Source organism: Columba livia, chromosome Z (assembly GCF_036013475.1).
Source record: "Columba livia isolate bColLiv1 breed racing homer chromosome Z, bColLiv1.pat.W.v2, whole genome shotgun sequence".
Taxonomy (NCBI): Eukaryota; Metazoa; Chordata; class Aves; order Columbiformes; family Columbidae; genus Columba; species Columba livia.
Window position 1 is genome coordinate 2,175,414 of NC_088642.1, and position 19,593 is coordinate 2,195,006.

General features: G+C 39.7%; 1 protein-coding gene across 6 annotated transcripts in view; it reads left to right on the top strand.

The window, feature by feature from the left end:
* The window catches only part of DYM (dymeclin), a 190,823-nt gene that overhangs the window by 133,032 nt on the left and 38,198 nt on the right, over window positions 1-19,593 (top strand). For all 6 annotated transcript variants that reach the window (XR_010469154.1, XM_065046825.1, XM_065046827.1 and 3 more), the window contains one exon: window positions 16,881-17,063. Coding sequence is in view for 5 of the 6 variants with exons in the window: in XM_065046825.1 (XP_064902897.1) it covers window positions 16,881-17,063 (183 nt within the window). In the remaining variant the exon portion in view is untranslated. The remainder of the gene's footprint in view (window positions 1-16,880; window positions 17,064-19,593) is intronic.

A 19,593-nucleotide genomic window follows, 5' to 3' on the forward strand; every position in this document is an offset into this window, starting at 1 on the left:
CACCAGACATAGATGTTTTCCTATAGATGCGTGCGATCGTGAAAAGATAAGGAATCTTCCCCGCGATCGTCTGATGACTCCTGTAATGATCCAGAAATGAAATTAAATCCACTTGCAAATAAACCGGTCAGCCATAATCACGTTAGCGTGATGCAATTAATGTCATTTAGCTGGGAGTCTGTAAAAATGCTACTTAGCAGTAACTGCTGCGAATGTACAAAATGTGGATTACTCGTTAAGCTGGAGAATTGAAGATGCTGGTGGCAGAATGGGAAACTGGGAGCAAATTAAATCAAGACTCCTAATTGAGATATTGTCCAGATTTGTTGAATAGTGGGGAGGAGGGGGAAAGCCTACATAGTTTATTTTGTCATAGTATTTCTTGAAAACTCAGAAATTACCTACTTTTCACCAAAAGCAACGCTTAGGTATCTTCAATACTATTTTCCCCTGTATTTTATTCAATTTCTATATGTCGCAAAGTCACTTGGTAAGATTTTTTGATTGAATTAAGCACACATTGTTAATAGTATAAAAACCTTTGGTTTTCTGTGACTTTTTAGATCCTCTTTTTCTACTGTAATAAACTTAAAATATTATTATACAAGATATTTTAAGGATGTTTACTGAAGGTAGGACATGATAAACCAATACAATATTTTAATGGCTTTTATGGTGTGTGAATTTTAGTAATTTAAGTGGCATTTAATAGGAGAATCGCCTTGTTTTACACTGAATTACCTTCTTTTTGATTACTCTGAGTTGATGGCTCATGAGCACAAGTAAAGTTTTCAATATCAGGTCATTCTTGGCTATACCTGTCCCCACTCCAGTATTGAGCCAACGAATTCTAAATACATTTTCTAAATATTAATCATACCCTCCTTCAGCTGAATTCTATTTTAAAGAATATTACTCTTACCTAATCCCCCTATTTTTATATCATCAAAAAATAGCAATTTCAGAATAGACTGAAATAACGAGCGTAACCCAAATCTAAAGCTTTTATATTGAGTGATCGCTAGATTGTGCAGTTCTGTCTGATTTATTAATCACTTATTGCTTTGACATGGACACTTTCCTGAAAAAAGTGCTATATAAATTATCCTTAAACAGAAAGAGCAAATGATCCTAAAATTCTGTGCTGAAAATGTTGGTGACGTTCCATTTAAACTTCCAATATATTAATATAATGGACTAATAGTCATTTGCAGTTGGTGTTTGCTTTATTGTCATCTTAATCTTAGGCTTGTGGTTGAAGGATTTTTAGACAAATACGTTGAGGAAAATCAAATTGTTCTTCAAAATGATGGTTTTCTTTCATCATTCAGGAGTTCCACAAAAGTCTCATTGGTGTCTGATGTTCATTAAGCCTTATTCCACTTTAATATTCTCAATATTCTGGAAAATAAGGGTGAAAATTGCTATTTTCTTTTCTTTTATGAAGAATATTTAGTGTGGCAGCAGCAGCTTATGAATGTGACTGAAAATCTTTCACTCTTCAGACTTAGGAGACATGAGAACAAATTGGAAGAAGTGGGAAGAACTGACATTAGCGATACAAGCACCTGGTAAAGCCTTTGAGAAGGCCAATTATTTTGGTTATTACACACATTTGAAGAAAGCCAAACATGAACGCTATAATTTTTTTCTCATTTTCCTCCTTTAATAGTTATATAGGTTTAGGATATTATCACTGACCCTGGCAATCCAGGCCTGTCAGCCTGACCTTGGTGCCTGGCAGGGTTATGGAGCAGATCATCCTGAATGCAATCACACAGCACCTTCAGGATGGACAAGGGATCAGCCCCAGCCAGCATGGGTTTAGGAGGGGCAGGTCCTGTCTGACCAACCTGATCTCCTTTTATGATCAGGTGACCCAGCTGGTGGATGAGGGGAAAGCCGTGGACGTGGTCTATCTGGACTTCAGCAAAGCCTTTGCCACTGTCTCCCATCATATACTCCTGCAAAAGCTGGGAGCCCATGGCTTGGGCAAGTGCACTCTCTGCTGGGTTAAGAACTGGCTGGAGGGCCGGGCCCAGAGAGTGCTGGTGAATGGGGCTGCATCCAGCTGGCGGCCAGGCACTAGTGGTGTCCCCAGGGGTCAGGGTTGGGTCCAGTCCTGTTCAGCATCTTCATTGATGATTTAGATGAGGGCATTGAGACCATCATCAGCAAATTTGCTGCTGACACCAAGTTGGGAGGGAGTGTGGAGCTGCTGGAAGGCAGGAGGGCTCTGCAGAGGGGTCTGGAGAGACTGGAAAAATGGGCCCATTCCAATGGGATGAAGTTCAACAAGGCCAAGTGGCGGGTGCTGCCCTTTGGCCACAACAACCCCTGCAGCGCTCCAGGCTGGGCACAGAGTGGCTGGAGAGCAGTCAGGCAGAAAGGGACCTGGGGGGACTCATGGACAGGAAGCTCAACAGGAGCCACCAGTGTGCCCAGGTGGCCAAGAAGGCCAATGGGATCCTGTCCTGGATCCAAACCAGCGTGGTCAGCAGGACAAGGGCAGTGATCCTTCCCCTGTGCTCTGCATTGGGGAGGCCACACCTGGAGTGTTGTGTTCAGTTCTGGGCCCCTCAGCTCAGGAAAGAGATTGAAGTGCTGGAGCGGGTGCAGAGAAGAGCAACAAGACTGGGGAAGGGACTGGAACACAAGCCCTATGGGGAGAGGCTGAGGGAGCTGGGCTTGTTTAGTCTGGAGAAGAGGAGGCTTAGAGCTGAGCTCAGCACTCTCTAGAACTACCTGAAGGGCAGTTCTAGCCAGGTGGGGATTGGTCTCTTCTCCCAGGCAGTCAGCAATAGGACAACGGGGCATGGGCTTAAATTTAGGCTGGATATTAGAAAGCAATTCTTTGCAGAGAGAGTGGTCAGGCATTGGAATGGCTGCCCAGGGAGGTGCTGGACTCGCCGGCCCTGGAGGTTTTTAAACTGAGCTTGGCCATGGCACTTAGTGCCATGATCTAGTCAATGGACTGGAGTTGGACCAAGGGTTGGACTTGATCTCTGAGGTCTTTTCCAACCCAGTCCATTCTGTGATTCTGTGATTATTTTGCAGTAAAGGGTATAAATTACGCCAGTTGTTTGAATTTTTTATTACTGCCTCGTAAACCAACATTTGCTCAACTCGGATGAATTCCAATTTTTTTAAGATTTTGGATGAAAAAAAGGATCATTCTGAAGCATCTTTCTTTGCTGATTTGGATTTTCGGTGCTTTTCCCAATTGCTCTGCCTGGTCGGATTTTGTCAAACCACCACAGACAAATAAAAAATCCCCGTCCAGTAGCTCTCCAAAAAGTAGGATTTGTTTGGAACTGCTCTATATTTCAACAATGTAGTAAACCACACTTTTAGTGTTCGTAAAGCAAGGTTTTGATTGCAAAGTGTAGTGCTTAAAAACCAGAAGTGTGGTACCGTATGTTATAATCATATCATTCTGTTCTTATTTAAACGTGTAGCCATATGAAGTCAAGGAAATGGATGCAGAAGGAAGTCTGGTCAGAGCGTTTTAGGTTGTTTGGTACTAAATACTTCATTGGAATTGGGATTTTTTTTTCATGCTACTTTTTCTATATGAGCCATTGGTGAAACATGAGAACTTTTTAATGTTTCACTTTCTATTTCCAACTTCTTCTTTTCACATTTTACCGAGACACTTGGGGACTGACCAGTTATCTGATTTTAAAGAAAATCAGTCCATTTGTATAGAGTAGTAAATAGTTACTAAAATAAAATAGTGATTAAAAATAGACATTTCAAAGTCGTTATTTAAAAAATGCAGCGTAACAGAGGTCTTTAGATTTTTCCATTGCGGGTATCTGTGATTTGTGATTGTAACGACAGCAAGAGAAAATAAGAGAAAAATGTAGTAAATCAAGACTTAGTGATTTTGAACAAGATGACAAGAGGAAGATAATGTGGATAAAATCGTGCACAAAATTGTTCACCTGTCAAATTGCTGCTCAAATCTGAACTGAAACAGGGACCAGTTTGGACCTGCACAGGATCCAGTTGTGCCCCGATTAGAGAAGCACAGTCCCATCAACTCAAAATTTATATTCTTGGAGAAGTATTATCCCCCCTGAACAACATATCGCCAAGGGCAATTCTCCCAGTAATGGTTGGTTTTAATATTAAATATAATATTAAGTATCATGTCATGCAACTGCTGGTAATTGGCAGTGTGGGACTGAATGGTGGGATGAAGGAAATGAGGATATTTTAGAGAGAATGAGTCAAATAAGATTGAAAGAGTCATGGGATGACGTGAAAAAGGAGGAGGTTTGGAGAAGAATAATAATTGATATAAGCAGAAATTCAAACCCTGTCCTGCATCACATGGAACGAAATAATCCACTTATTGAAAACAGATTTCTTCATCACCTGGCCTGAAAAACAGCATTAAAGAGAATTTAAATTTTGTTCATCCCTGTTGACAGTAGATTCTTCTTCTCTGTGAAATAACTTTGTGGGAAACCTGTCAAAACTTTCAAACTTTTTTTTCCTTTGTATTTAACTTTTTTTAACATGTATTTAGAAGAAATAGAAATTTAGGAGAATCTCTGGCTTTCACATTTATTGGATTCTATACAGTCAACCTCATGCTTTTCACAGACATAACTGGAAATAGAAACTTATATTTTCTTTCCATGGAACCAGCAATTTCTCTTAAGTTTCTCATTTCTTTCTCGTTTGATGAACTAAACAAGTTAGGGGAATGCATCACACACTTCATGCGCTAAATCAATTTTTTTTAATATAAATTCTTCCACAGAATTGGTTAATTATGGCAACAACAACCCAGAAATTGGACAAAAATTATCACTTTTTAACCTGCTATGAGTTAGATCCGAACACGATGGTTAAAGGACTCTGTGTAATGACAGTGAACTTGTAATTAAATTATATCTTAACATATATATTAATACATTGGGATAAGGGGAAACCTGTGCTTTCTCAGTCTGGTGTGGGTTTGAGGGTTTAACTCTGCAGCTTTGATTTTAAAACAACAGCAGGAGGAGTTTTGGATCAGCACATAAATAGATACTCTTTTTTTTCTTCTTGATACATACCAACATAATATTTTCTAATGTTTTTCAAGGGGGAAAGAAATTTTAAAAACCCAAACAAAAAGCTGATAGTCATATTGTACATCTGTTTTCTGCCAAACATATAAAGCCATTTCAGGGAAGGATCTTTTAAAACATTCATAACGGGGGAAGACTAATATATTACTGTGATTTAATCCTGCTATATTCTTATTCCCACCGCTGTTGGGGAATGTCTGTGATTGCCCACGCTGCTCTGAAACAACGTCGAGACGAGTACGATTATTATTATTTTTATTGCCCTTCAGATATGTTACTGGAATGTGGTGGAGCTTTTCCAGAACTGCTCTTGTACATATTTAGGCTCGAGCCCAAACTGAGTGATCAGTGGCCTGCTACTGAAATATATGACTTTCTTTTCTTCTTTCTGCAAAAACATTGTGTGCTGCTGCTTTTTTCTTGATATTGAGCTGGTACAACATGTACAGAGGCTGTTCCGCTCCAGCCTTTGTGTGTGTGCTACCCCAAAACACTTGACCTTAAACTGTTTGTGAATAACAAAAAACACTCATCCTCTTCATGAGAAAAAAGGACCAATGGTAAATTACAGGTTAAATTTATTTTTTTTCATTGCAGTATGAATCAAAATCTTAAGTCTGTCATTTCCCATCAGATAAATCGAAGATAATGGATGTTGCAGATCCTAAAGCAAGGATTTTAATCTACACACCAGCAACTTATCCATGGCACTTGCAAAGAAATCATATGTTACTCAATACAGATTTAGGAAAAAAAAAAAAATCTGAACAAATAATGACAAGTTTTCCCATTCCCATGCTAATCTTTTAGATTTTGATAAATCGAGACGATAGGAAGAGTCACGTCACGTTCCCATGGGAAAAAGCTTCATTGAAATTTTATGAAATATTTTTCCACAAAAAATTCACCATCTTCCCTTGTGGTAGAGTCTGTTAATTAGAATTAATTAGAAAACCTAGCTTAATTAATAGGCAAACATCATTGCTTACAGGATTTTGATGAGTAAGAGCTGATAGATGGATGTCCGATATACCCACGTGCTGCTCCATGATCTCTCATCTTGTCCACGTCAGTCACTTTATCAACCAGCCTACACAAAATTTAAGTTTTATCACCAAAACACGAGACTTCCTAAATATTTCAGGAAATTTTATTTAGTTGGACAAAGCAGTTTTGACGTATTTCTGTCAAGAGTGTTTTCCTTTAACATTTGAGACAATGTCATCTGCCACGTTTAATTCATTTTGGAGCAGGTACCTATGTTCTTAGACTTGTAGAATTATTTTCTGTCAGTTTTGTGTTTTTCCACATCTCAGTTAAAGGTTCATTTTTGGGCGTTCAGGTTGACTCTGAACCATTCAGCTCCTGTGTTCATCCGAATTTATGCAGCATCCAGGGGAATGACTTTGAAAAATAAGATGGAATGTAGTAAAAGCATTTAATTTAAAAGCAACTCCATATATTTGCTTTGCCTGCCATCAGCTCTCAAAAGGCTGTTTCTCATCTCCTTTCTATTTGCATTTTATTTGATCTGCGAGAGCATTTATTGAAATTTTACAGAGGTTTTTCAGGCCCATCTTAATAGAATAAATGATATTACTACTCCTGGCGGTGATTAGTTTTGAAGAGGTGGTAAGAGAAAAAGAAATAAATACATATTTTTAGACTTTTAAATTTTAAAAATGCTTACCTATAGATTCTTTAGACCACTTCAAAGATCAATAATGAATTTTTTTCTTTTTAATATGATAGGTTTCTCACATCATTTTTTATCTATTGCTTTAATTTTCAGAATATTTAACACCAGTGAAAGAATTAGTGTAGTCTACATGACAAGAGTTGTATTTCTGAATTCCTTTTCTAACCCTGCTACTATATCTGAATATATCAGAAGAAATAAAAGCGCTCTCTGTGATTTCTCTTCAGCCCTGGGGTAAATTGATGGCTGTAAAGCATCGTATTCCTGCTCACAACAGTTTGGGGATCCAGGACAAGAATCAAGTGTCGATTATTTGGGACCCGACATTTATTTATTTATTTATAGTATTTAAGGAGCTAAAACATTAAAGGAATACTGCACCATCATCAAAATTTTTCTGTGTGCACATTGTCACCTTCTGTTCTGTATGAACAACAGTGGGTTAAATCAACCCTTTTTATTATTATTAATTTTAAAAGTGGCTTATATTATCAGAAGGCAGTCTACAGGGTTGTGTTTTTTTCTATATTGTGGTGATTTTCTATTTTCTACTGATCTCAGTGGCCTTTTGCAGAGATTTTTCTTGTTTGGTGATTTTTCTGTTAACATCTTCACTCACTTTACCTTTGCGGAGATGTTTCTTATTTGAGCGAAGAGTAATCTCATATTTGCCTTCTTGATGTTCCCCGAAATGTAACGATGGAAATACCTGCTCTCCTGACTCCTTTGGACTTTCTTACGCCTCCCACAGAAATTTCAAGAGCAATTTTCACCCTCAGTGCAAGAATATAGAACTTCTTTTGGCTGCTGAGCATGTGGAGAGCAGCACTGACTTGATGACTCTGGTCATCAGGACCAGAAGATCTTCTGTTTGTATTGTATGGAAATCATGGAAACTTGATGCAATCAGTTTCAGTTATTGAGGACTTGGATTCCGCAATCTTGGTTGTGATGCTTTTTCTTTTAAATAGGGTGAAAATTACTCAGAGTGGTGCTTTCAGTGGAGGAAACCTGTCGTAGTTCCAAGGCAATGACAGTTTGGAAATGTCACGGCAAAGATGTCGAACCACGGGATGGGATTGGTGAGGAACCAGTGGAGAACTTGTGATTTCAGCTTCTAGTGGCTGGCTTTAGTGAGGGTTGGGATTTATTCAGTTAGTTTTGATACTTTCTCAATTAAAATTGCTTAGACACTGAAAATAGATGTGCAAAATCCATAGCACTGAGTGATTTTCTTGAATGACAGTGGTTGGTTCATTGGAAATATGCTCTTAGATGTGTGTGTATATATATATATATTTTGCAATGAGTGCCGTAGTTGTTAGTGCCAAATATAATACCAAGCATGAAGAAAATAGTTGATGTTATAGTCAGAGATTATGCTGGGTCTATCAGGAGCTGGTGGATAAATTACATTCCTGTAACTGGTGGACTGTCTGGAGGCAAGTTTGGGAGGTGTGAAGGGAAAATGTGAAGAAAACTGTTTGGTTTAAATTGCTAATTGGTCTTTTTGCAAAATGTCTTGTTTTTCCATCTTATTTTTCATGATAGAAGCAGGAGCTTCTGTACTTCAGTTAAATATCATGATGGATAAAAAGGATAAGAACCCATTCCAAGCACACATTAACGATATTGTAAAGTTCTTAAAGCTGGACTTACGTACATAGTAAAACACTGATGTGTATGTTAGTGATTGTACCCCCCTCCTGCAAAGTTATTAAGCTCGTTCTTTCTTAGACAACCAATTACTTTAGAGAGGTTCATCAGGAGTCGTCTTTAAGGTCAAGAGATTTCTTTAAATAACATTTACATATTAAATGCAAAACTATGAGACTTTCTGTGAGGGTTATATAAGGCCTGCTGTGCAATTAAATAAAATATAATTAAGAAGTGTTGAAATATTAGTTCTTGTAGTGGTAATTACTGCATAACGTCTCTGAATAGTTGTCCTAGTGATATTTTACAGCTGAGCTGGAATCAGAAACACTTTCACTTGAGTAACATCTTTAAAGTCATTAAACTCTGCTCAAGGTAGTCAGGTTCTGTTAATTGGTCTTTGTCGCCTGGATCGCGATAATCTATTTACCTTTGTATGGTGGAGCTGGGTTGCATATGGAACTTGTTCTTTCCTGTTCTACCAGGTGAACCAAACGAAACCTTGCTGTCCCTCTGGGGAATACCGCTCGATTTCAAGGAGAGATGGAAAATTCTCCATTTTGTTTCGACAGCAGGAGAGTTTCATTTTTTTTTTCCACACACAATTTGAGAAAAATACAGATTCTCAGTTTTATATTTCCTTAGGAACACTGGCGTTTTTGTAGCAGCAGGCGCTTCCCAGGTTTTGTGGGACCTTAGAAAATTATTTGGTCGAGTTCTCCTAAGTACAGCATTTTGTTGATGTGGTTTGTAAATACCATGTTTGTGCATGGACAGGGTCCCCAGCTGGTGACTGTCAGGTATTTTGGGCACTCTGGTGGATCCCATTATTCTGGAGCTTTTTGGTGGGCTTAGATCAGCCTCTGAAGTTTGACCTTGGGTAGATGCCTTCCATAATAATTTACTTTTTTTGAAGCTATTTGGACTGAAAATCATTTTATTTTACTTGATTTGTCATTTTACCATCTTAGGAGAAGGAGACTTGTCACCCCTTTGCGTTCCAGGGTGGAATTCAACACCTGAATTAGATGGGAGGTTCCCAAGAATGGAGTTTGGGATTAAATGCCAAAGAGAAGGATTATCTAAATCCTTGTTTGTGGAATTGAACACCATCTTCAGTTGTGGTACTGAATCCTGGTCTCACCAAAACACCAAATTCTGCATCTCTCCTGCACTTAAGTACCTCTTCATCCCTTTGGGTGTTGGGTTAATGGTTGGACTCGATCTTAAAGGTCTTTTCCAACCAAAACGATTCTATAAAATGGGCACAGGGCTATGAGAATGAAGCATCATGAAGAATCAGTAAAGCACTGTGGGAATTTAGGTAAACATCTATAATTTTTTTGTTTGTTTGGGAACTTGACTTTGTAGGGAAATAGAGGATAAGTTAAAGTATTTCAACGTAAGATTGGTTTAGGTTTGGAATTTTAAGGTGCATAGGTAGAAGAAGAGATGAAGATGTTGAGGTTATATTCAGTGCAAACCCTGCAGTTTTTCCCTTAATACCTATTTTTCCACAATTCAACATTATGACTGAAAGTTATCTGGGTTTAACATATAACAGCCAGAGTATTGTGCCAGTAAAATAGATAAAGATAAGATTTCTGTCACCAAAAGCTTGGCTTTGAAGTTCATTTGCACATTAAATGTCAGAGCAGCTTTCTTGGGCGCTTCCTTCTTTCCCCTCTGCTCTTCCAGTTGTTCGACAGAACAAGTTTATTTTGTTGAAGGTTTTATTTTCTGCTGAAAATGCAGGAGGTTCAGACAGCTCTCTTGGAAGCTCCCCAAAGCTAATACAAACAAGATGTGTATGCTTCTCTTAAAGTAACTAAAAATAAAGTAAATTATTTGAAACTATTTAACTGTAGAAATTCCCCTATGAAGAGGAAAGGGAAGTTTACATCATTAGAATTGTGGATGCTGTTAAATGATGTTATCAAGGTGAAATTCCCTGGAGTGTCAACTCCTCTGTTCTATGGAGTGCATCACCCTGGAGTTTATAATAGTTGTGTTACGGGCAAGCATGAAAGAGCTAACTACTGAATATCCAAAAATATAATTATTTGAAGTACTCCTTAACATCTGTAAAGCTAGCTGAAAAAAAGGTGGAAAATGAACTGAAGCTGTCTGTTCATCTAGACGTTTTTGGATGTAGCTGATGGATCTGGAGTAGTTTGTCAAATTTTTCCTCTGTTTTTTTCCCTGGTAAGAACCAGAATGGCTGGAGCTGTTTGAGGTCAATTCGGCATTCTGAGTCTTTTTTATAAATGTTAAGTACATGGTACGTGTATCCTTTGTTTTCTATTGATGACAAAATTGTCTTTCAAGTCAAATGTGCGTCATGAAGCAAGTAGTTGTTTACAATTACAGTTTTATATGTTTGCAGATTATGTTTTTGGGGGGGGGAATCTCACTGAAAATATGTCACATGAATGAGGCATCATGGGTTAAGGACTAAGAATAAAGAAAAGCCATTATTAAGGTTGCCTGTACCACCTTCATCCTCACCTTTCTTTGGTTGGTTCCCTCACTCACGGCAGGGATGTGGCTCTGGGGATGAGTGGTCCCCATCCTGTTACCAGCAACACGACCGTGATGCGCTCCTGCCTGCTACGCCAAATGCCGGACCCACCGCATCATCCTCCAGCTCTTCCTTCACCCCAGCTGACTTACAAAGGGACAAAATGGCCTTGAAGGGACAGTCAGAGCCAGCTGGGGAAGTGGAAATTCAGAGGTGGTTTTGCTGCTCTGAATTGTGGAGGTGTTAGGAAGGGAAACATTAAAATATCTCAAGATAACGCTCCCTTAAGTAGCTTCTCAACAGCTTTTCCGTACCATGTGCACGCCTCGCTCTGCAGGAGAGGGCTCTGCAGTGTTGGTAATTGTGACCTAAAGCCACCAAGCTTCAATGTAAATAAATCTACACTTTAGAGAATTCAAATTTCAAGGCATCCTGTTACCAGCAGGAAGATAACACCTGCTAGAAGCCATTCATTCTCATAAGCAGTAAGTTCAGAATTGTTGGGTTTGTCAGGCTGTATTTCCATCATATATCTGTTCTGCTATTACAGGTGGCACTTCCACTTTATTTCATCGGGTTTTTGGGTTAAGACTTCACTGTAGTGCACCTTTCTTGTTTGTTTTTTTTTCTTTTTTACCCTATATACATTGTATGCCTATAGCATATTCTATTACCCATCCCTGCTTGGGTTTTGTTTTTTCAGCCAGATAAGCTTCTTCGTGCTCAGATTGTGCTAACCTTAGATATATATGTATATAGATATATAACTGCCTTTTCAATAGCATTCAGCATCGTACCATTTCAACATGTAGAAATCTCCAGTGTTTTTTTAGCCAAAAGTATGAGTTTCCTTGAAAATTGCTGCGGTGAGAAGTGGGAATTTTTTACTAGGCAATAACATCCTGAATATCTATATATTGTTGTATACTGCGTAGCACCATTCCTATGGATCCCACAAAGGGATTTCCACAAAGGAAAAGGTGCGCTGTTAGGTCTCTGATTTTAAAAAGGTTGCAAAGTAGATCTGGTTAGGCTCAGAATTATTTGTTGCTTTGGATTGCAGATTACTATACATTCAGGTAAAAGGGGGGAAAAAAATCATTGCGTTTAAGTGAATTCTAGCTTGCCATAAATAAATGTTTAATCGTAACGCATCGTGTGGACTCAATATGAGAGTGAAGTTTGTGCACTAGTGCTTTTTAGAATCATGGAATAGAATCATCAAATGTTTTGGGTTGGAAGGGACCTTGGAAGCTCATCCAGTCCAACCACTGCCATGAGCTAAATGTCTGAATCTCCCCTCTTCATTTCAAACCATCACCTCTTGTCCTGTCACGACAGGCCCTGCTCAAAAGCCTGTACCCGGGTCCAAGAGCCAACTCTTGCATAGAAATATCTCTTTATAACATCACAAGTGACCGAAATTCTGATTTCAAATGACTTATTTTCCATATAAACTAGCATAGGAGGAAAGAAAGCAGAAAACAATATCATTTTGTCTCAGTTTTTATTAGGCGGTACAGTTATGAGGGATGATTGAGCAAAGTTAACCTGAGTGGCACATGGACACGTTTTCCTTTTTCTCCTAGGAACTGGTGGGATTTAGAAGCTGGAGATTTGTGTTCTTTTGACCAGTTTTCTAAAAAATAAAATTAAAAATTAATAAAAATAAAATTAATTTCATGTCAAATTGAATGAACAGGATGAGCACTCAGAATGTTCCAGTGTAGGAACTAGAAGAAGGAACTACCATAAATTAAACCGGGTTTTGATGTTTAGGCTGCTTGACTGATATTCTATAAACCATATACTTTTCAATTATTTTTACACATCAGTGTCATTCAGCACTATTTAAATATTGAATTATCTGGAAGTCTTTGCCCAGGAGGATGTCATGCTAATTATTAATTACATCGCAGCAAGGAAAGCAACAAGATCGCAGGATGCTGAGAGCTGAGAACCTGCAGCTCTGCCCGCAGTTTGCTTTGGCTTTGCACATATGTGTCTTCCTTGTTAGTGTTTATCGAACTCGGATTATTTTTTTCCAGATGATGTTCTCATTCCTGTGCTCAGCCTGTTTTCATTCTCTTTTCTCTGGCATTATTGCTTGTTTTTTCCTTTCTCCTTTAGCAACAAAAAACAGACTCGCACTAACCAGAATTGTACCTGCATTGCTTATAGCTGGCACTGCTCAGTTTGTCCCTTGTGCAACTACAACATGACCAAAGATCTGCCTTTTTGCCTTAAAAATGAATTTTTTTGGAAAAAAGCACCACATTTAATTCCTGTCCTGCAAAGGAACCATGAGGTGGTTACCAGCCCTTTTGCAGGCAAGATTTCGGTCTCAGAAAGCTGGTACAGAGCTTTAGCTTACACGTTTCTTTTAATGATGGGTATAATTATTTTTATGGACATAAACAAACAAAAAGAGGTGAAGGACTGATTCTTATCAGTGTCAACAGAGGCAGCTGAGCCCTGTTTTGTAAAGAAATACTGTAATAATTTTATATTTTACTCCCATGTTGAATTTGGCAATTGTAAAAATTGTAAAATTGTAAAAATTGTAAAAATGGTAAAAATTGCTATTAACTTTTAACTCCCCTCTCATTTAAATGTACCATTTAATAGATTGAAACTGGCCTACCTGTCCCCCCAAAAAATTAATATCTGGCTTTTCATTTTGTATAACAGCCAATTCAGTAAAGAAAAAAGAGTAGTCCTACAAGATTGATGTGGTAGACCTTGTCTTGGCCATACATTTTCTGCGTTTCGGCTGGGTTCAGCTGGTCTAAAAGTTAATACATGGGGTGATAAACAACTTATCTTCCACTTCAAAATGTTTTTGTAACCTTATTTCTATCTGTGGTGACGCCACTTGTGAATGCGGAGATACTGGAGATACTGGGGCAGCAAAAGCACCGCAGTGTTTTATCGGCTCCTACGACGTTTCTCCATTGTCTCATCTGACACCGTCCTTGGCTTTCTGCTTGTTTTTTCCTGTTTTGCAAAGTTTTAAGCCTTTACAAATGCTTTAATCGCTAATTATAGCAGCCTACAGCTCTCCGGATAACATATATGCAAGGTTGGGATTTAGTCCCAGTCTTTTATGAAGCTCATAAATAACTTTTATATATATATATATATGTAGTTAGTTATGGGTAAAACCTTCACTGCAGCTCCTGGATTTTTTTATTTGGGTCCCAGATTCTTCACCTGGAACACTGTAGCTGAAAACAGTTCTGTCCATCAGCTTCTAAAAACATTAATTACTGAGCAATAACCTCTGGTAATTTTTAATTGTTTGACCAATATCAGAGTCTGTATTTTCACAGTATCACAGTATGTTTGGGGTTGGAAGGGACCTCAAAAGATCATCTAGTCCAATCCCCCTGCTGGAGAAGAAACGCCCAGGTGAGGTCGCACAGGAAGGTGTCCAGGCGGGTTGGAATGTCTGCACAGAAGGAGACTCCACAACCCCCTGGGCAGCCTGGGCCAGGCTCTGCCACCCTCACCAGGAACAAGTTGCTTCTCAAATTTAAGTGGAACCTCTTGTGTTCCAGCTTGATCCCATTACCCCTTGTCCTGTCACTGGTTGTCACTGAGAAGAGCCTGGCTCCATCCTCGTGGCACTCACCCTTTATATATTTATAAACATTAATAATGTCACCCCTCAGTCTCCTCTTCTCCAAACTAAAGAGGCCCAGCTCCCTCAGCCTTTCCTCACACGGGAGATGCTCCACTCCCTTCAGCATCTTGGTGGCTGCGCTGGAATCTCTCCAGCAGTTCCCTGTCCTGCTGGAACTGAGGGGCCACAGCTGGACACAATATTCCAGGTGTGGTCTCCCCAGGGCAGAGCAGAGGGGCAGGAGAACCTCTCGGACCTACTGACCACCCCCTTCTAACCCACCCCAGGTACCATTGGCTTCCTGGCCACAAGGGCCCAGTGCTGGCTCATGGTCACCCTGCTGTCCCCAGCACCCCCAGGTCCCTTTCCCCTACACTGCTCTCTAATAGCTCATTCCCCAACTTACACTGAACCTGGGGTTGTTCTGCCCAGATTCAAGACTCTACACTTGCCCTTGTTCTATTTCATTACATTTTCCCACCCAACTCTCCAGCCTGTCCAGGTCTCTGATGGCAGCACAGCCTCTGGCGTGTCACCACTCCTCCCAGCTTGGTGTCACCAGCAAACTTGCTGACAGTCACTCTATTCCCTCGGCCAAATCACTGATGAATATATTGAATAATATTGGCCCCAGTACTGACCCCTGAGGCACAATTTTCTTGAAAATAACATGTTTGGAGATGGTTAGCAATGCTTTCTGTATGCCTGAATGAACATATTTTATTAAAAATAATTTAATTTTTGAAAAGAAATTGTGTGGTTTGTTACCTTTCTGGTAATTGTATAGATTTCGCTTGATCCTGAATCATAATCTTGCTGCAAAAGTAAAGTATTCTGTAATTTAGGATAGTGTCTCACCCACTAGGTCATCTTGCAGCTTTAGGGAGAGAATGATGCCAAAGCCCCCATCATATACCATTTTCTGAAATAAATCCAGCTTGATAAGCACATACCACTCCACAGATAAATCAGCCAGGTCTGGATTTTTCTTCAGATTCCAGCTGAAGCAATTATTTTAAGTTTTGTGTAGTATTTTGCATTATTCACATTTCACAGCCTCTCAGTGGGATGTTATTTCATAGCACACAGCTACAGACAGAGGAACCATCTGTGTTTTGAATGTAAAGATCGTTTCTTCTGTAGAAAGTGATCCCATTGACAGATTAAGTCAGGGCTATCAAACTCATTTTCACCGGGAGCCACATCAGCATCGCTGTTGCCTTCAAAGGGCCAAATGTAATTTGAGGATTGTGTTTGCCCCTCGGTTACGTGTGTTTTGCTCCTTTATCACTGATGCTGTCTCATAACAGAAAAGACATCCTGTTTTTTCTCCTTGAAACACAAACATGTATTGGCTTTCTCATCTATCATTAAATTGCCTGCCTTCTGCATTGATCTTTCTCTTACTGTACATTTCGGGATTCAAATTGTTCCACCAAAGATGGTACGGTGTGCCATTATTTCTGCCATAGTTTGCTACGCTACAATGGTAATTCATGGGGTTGAGACAAAGCTATTAAAAGAGGAGGAAATCCTCATGTTTGAAAAATAATCCGTAACCCCCACAGTCAGACACCATTGCTAAAGAAGAAAATTTCATTGGAGTGTGCACACAAAATACTGGTCTTCAAACAAGAATTTCCAAAGGATTTCATCGCTTAAATCTCCTTTGTACGTGCAGAAGACAAGCGGTGTGGATAATCACAGGATCATTTTGGTTGGAAAAGGCCCTCAAGATGATCGAGTCCAGCCGTTAACCCAACCCTGGCAGATGTGCAGGGTGCGATGGGTTTTGATCCAGTCACTTTTCCTTCTCCCGTCTTTGCTTTTCTCTTTCACAGCCACTTTTTATTTGTCTTTTTTTTTTCTCTCTTCTTCACCCTATCCCTCCTCCCCAAGTAGGAACTCAACAGAAAATGTATTTAATTAAGTATATGCTAAAGTGCTTTTACTTACCATAGGAAGGGTTGAAAAGATTAAGTTCACTTAACCCTTAGTGAATTTGGCTGATGACAGTATTTTAATTCTTGTTGGCGTGAGAAGATGACTCCTGTTGAGAGAATCAAGCTCTGAGGCTGAAGACTACAGCGGTTCGGTTAAAATTTGGGTTATTACAGGAGAAAACAGATCTCTTTCCAGATGCAGGCATGCCAGATTTGCTCACTGTTGAGACGTTAACCAGCTAATAGCTCCATTAGTAATAATTACCTGTGCTCTGCCTTTATTACCTCATCTATTTTACGATGGAAAAGGGCACGCTGACCTTTTTTTCCCTTTTTTGTTTTTTTAAAGGCACAAGACCTGAACGTGATCGAGGAAGTGATCCGCATGATGCTGGAGATCATCAACTCCTGCCTGACCAATTCTCTTCACCACAACCCCAACCTGGTGTACGCGCTGCTTTACAAGCGGGATCTGTTTGAGCAGTTTCGAACTCACCCTTCCTTCCAGGACATCATGCAAAATATAGATCTGGTGAGTGATACGTTGTCGAATGGGTGCCTACACTTCGTTGTTGGATCTTTTTTTATCCTTTTGAGAGGTGGAAAGTATTTGTTGTCTCTATCAAGCTACTTTTGAAATGTTGGAGGTTCTGTCCCCTATTTCCTGGGCTTCCACTGTCGTTTTTTTTCTGGGCAACATCTTTAATTTGGGAGAGTTCGGGATGCGTCTGGTAAGGAATTCCCAACCGGTGACGCATCTTTCATTTCCCTAAGGAAGGACAGCACCAGCTTCTCTTAACTACCCCTTGTTAAAAGCCTTTCATGGAGGAAATAACACATTTCCATCATCAGCCAATCTTTTTTTTAATCCCCTCACTGGTTTATTAATGAATATGAGGGATATTTTTTATGAGCAGACATTCAGCTGCCTTTATCTGTGTGTTGCTCTCACCTAAAAAGTGTCTCTCCACATCAATCCCTTTAGGGTAATTAAACATTTTAGAAGACAAAACAAAAATAGCTGTGGATCAGAAGCTGTTAGCACTGTGGCCCTCCATGGAGTATGACTCTGGAAAACAGTGGTTTATTAATTACTGCTGCAGCTGATGGTGGCTTTAATATTTGTACTGAGAACCCGAGTAATGACTCCTGATAGAAAATAACAGATTTTTAAGCGCAATAAATATTTCTCTTTTGTCAAGCCAGTATTTGCAGAGCTGAGCAATGCTTCAAGTAGCTTTCATTTTAAAATATTACAGAAGATTTACTGATTTCTGATGATCCATAAAGGAATTTTAAATGTCGAACTGAAATCCTGCTCTGTACCTCCCTCTTCCTCTTCTGTTCTCACTTCGTGTTTTCTGGTCATGCAAGAGCTTGGAGAGCAGAGGATTCGGAGCTCAAAACTCTCCGCATTTTTGGCAGCTACAGAATACAGCGTTATACTGCCCGGATGATTATGACAAGATGTCTTCAATATGTGTAAAGAGATGGTATGGGCAGTGAAGATAAGTCGTGATCGTCTTTTTTCACTTTTTTTTTTCTTGTTCTCTTCTCCTCTTTTCTTCCTCTTCCCTTCTTCTTTTTTTCCTTTCTTCTTCGTGTCTTCTTTCCTCTCTTCTTCTCCTCCTCTTCTCTTTCTCCTGCTTCCCTTTTCCCTTCTTCTTCCCTTTGTATTCCCTTCTTTTTTCTTCTTCTCTTCTTCTTCTTCCTTTTTCTTCTTCTCTTCTTCTTCTTTTTCTCTTCTTCTCTTCTTCACTTCTTTTTCACTCCTGACTGAGATGGACACCTTCTCTGGTCACTTGTCCAGATCCAAGAAGATGAGTGCTGGCCATACCTTCTGCATGACACCCACAGACAGCAGCATGTCCTTTCCTTTGTAACACTTAAATGTAGGTTTTCCTCAAAAATTTAAGCAATTCCTCCCCAAAACTATCTAAGATTAGGTTACGGCATAATGCCACTTACATTCAGTAGCTATTTAAAGCTTTCCAAGGGAGCATGTTGAATTTTTAAATAGCTCCTTTGTTAGAGAAGCGAAGATGTCAAAAAAAGAGATTTTTTTGTTTTTTTAAATGTACCTGTCACCAGCTGGCAAACGCTGAGAGCTGTCAGGCTTGCAGATCTGAATAAAAGATGAGATTCAGCTGACTCCTACCCTGTCACGTCCTGCAGCTAAACACGGCATCGGCAGCGCTGCCATCCCGTAGTTTGTCATGGTCTTGTGTGCCACAGCCAGAATGTTGTGACCAGTCTTCCTATCCCTTGAGAAAGTGTCAAATCGTGTTAGTTTTGCTGTACACATGGTGGGGGAGTTTGTCTGGGACTCTGTGGGCACTGAGAAGAACCGAGTTCTTGGCTCCCAAACTTTGCTCCAGGTTTTCTACAGTGATGGAGGTGGGAGCTCCATCCTCATGGCCACGTGAGTTGAGTTGTTGTGAGTGTCTGAAATGTGGATGTGCTCCAAAAAGAGTCAAAAATATGGGGAAAAAATATATATATTTAAAGATTTGGCTCAGTAAATACATAAAATGTATGTTGCTGGAAGCTGGGAGGATGTATTCACAGGGAGGATCTCCCTATTCTTGACCTTCTCTTACATTCTTATTTAAGCTTCCATCCCAGCCTGATGTAAGAGAGAGGATTTTGGGGCTTTTTCTGTAGCTAAGACTGATTATTCAGAGCAGGATGGATCCACCGGCTTCCCATGTATCAGGGAGCTCTGTTGGGTTTCAGGCTGCTGTGCTCAATGTAATTTAGTGGCCCAAAGCTTATAAATCATAGGTGTAAATGGTAAATGTTGCAGCTTTGGTAGCGGAAGAGTTGGGACCCCAAACCATGTCTGGATGGGCTGTGCTACATCTTGATTCTCTCCACTGATGCTTTTTGTGGTCATTAAACAGCAAAATGCGTTTGGATTGTCTCCACCCACACTACAGTGGAAGCATGAGTATAATTTCCATCATCAGATGCCACTAGAGGTCCACATGAGGTTCGTGTTATGCTCTGGGTCACCCTGACATCCCTCTGTGCTTCAGCAGAATCCTCCTTATGCTGGGTGT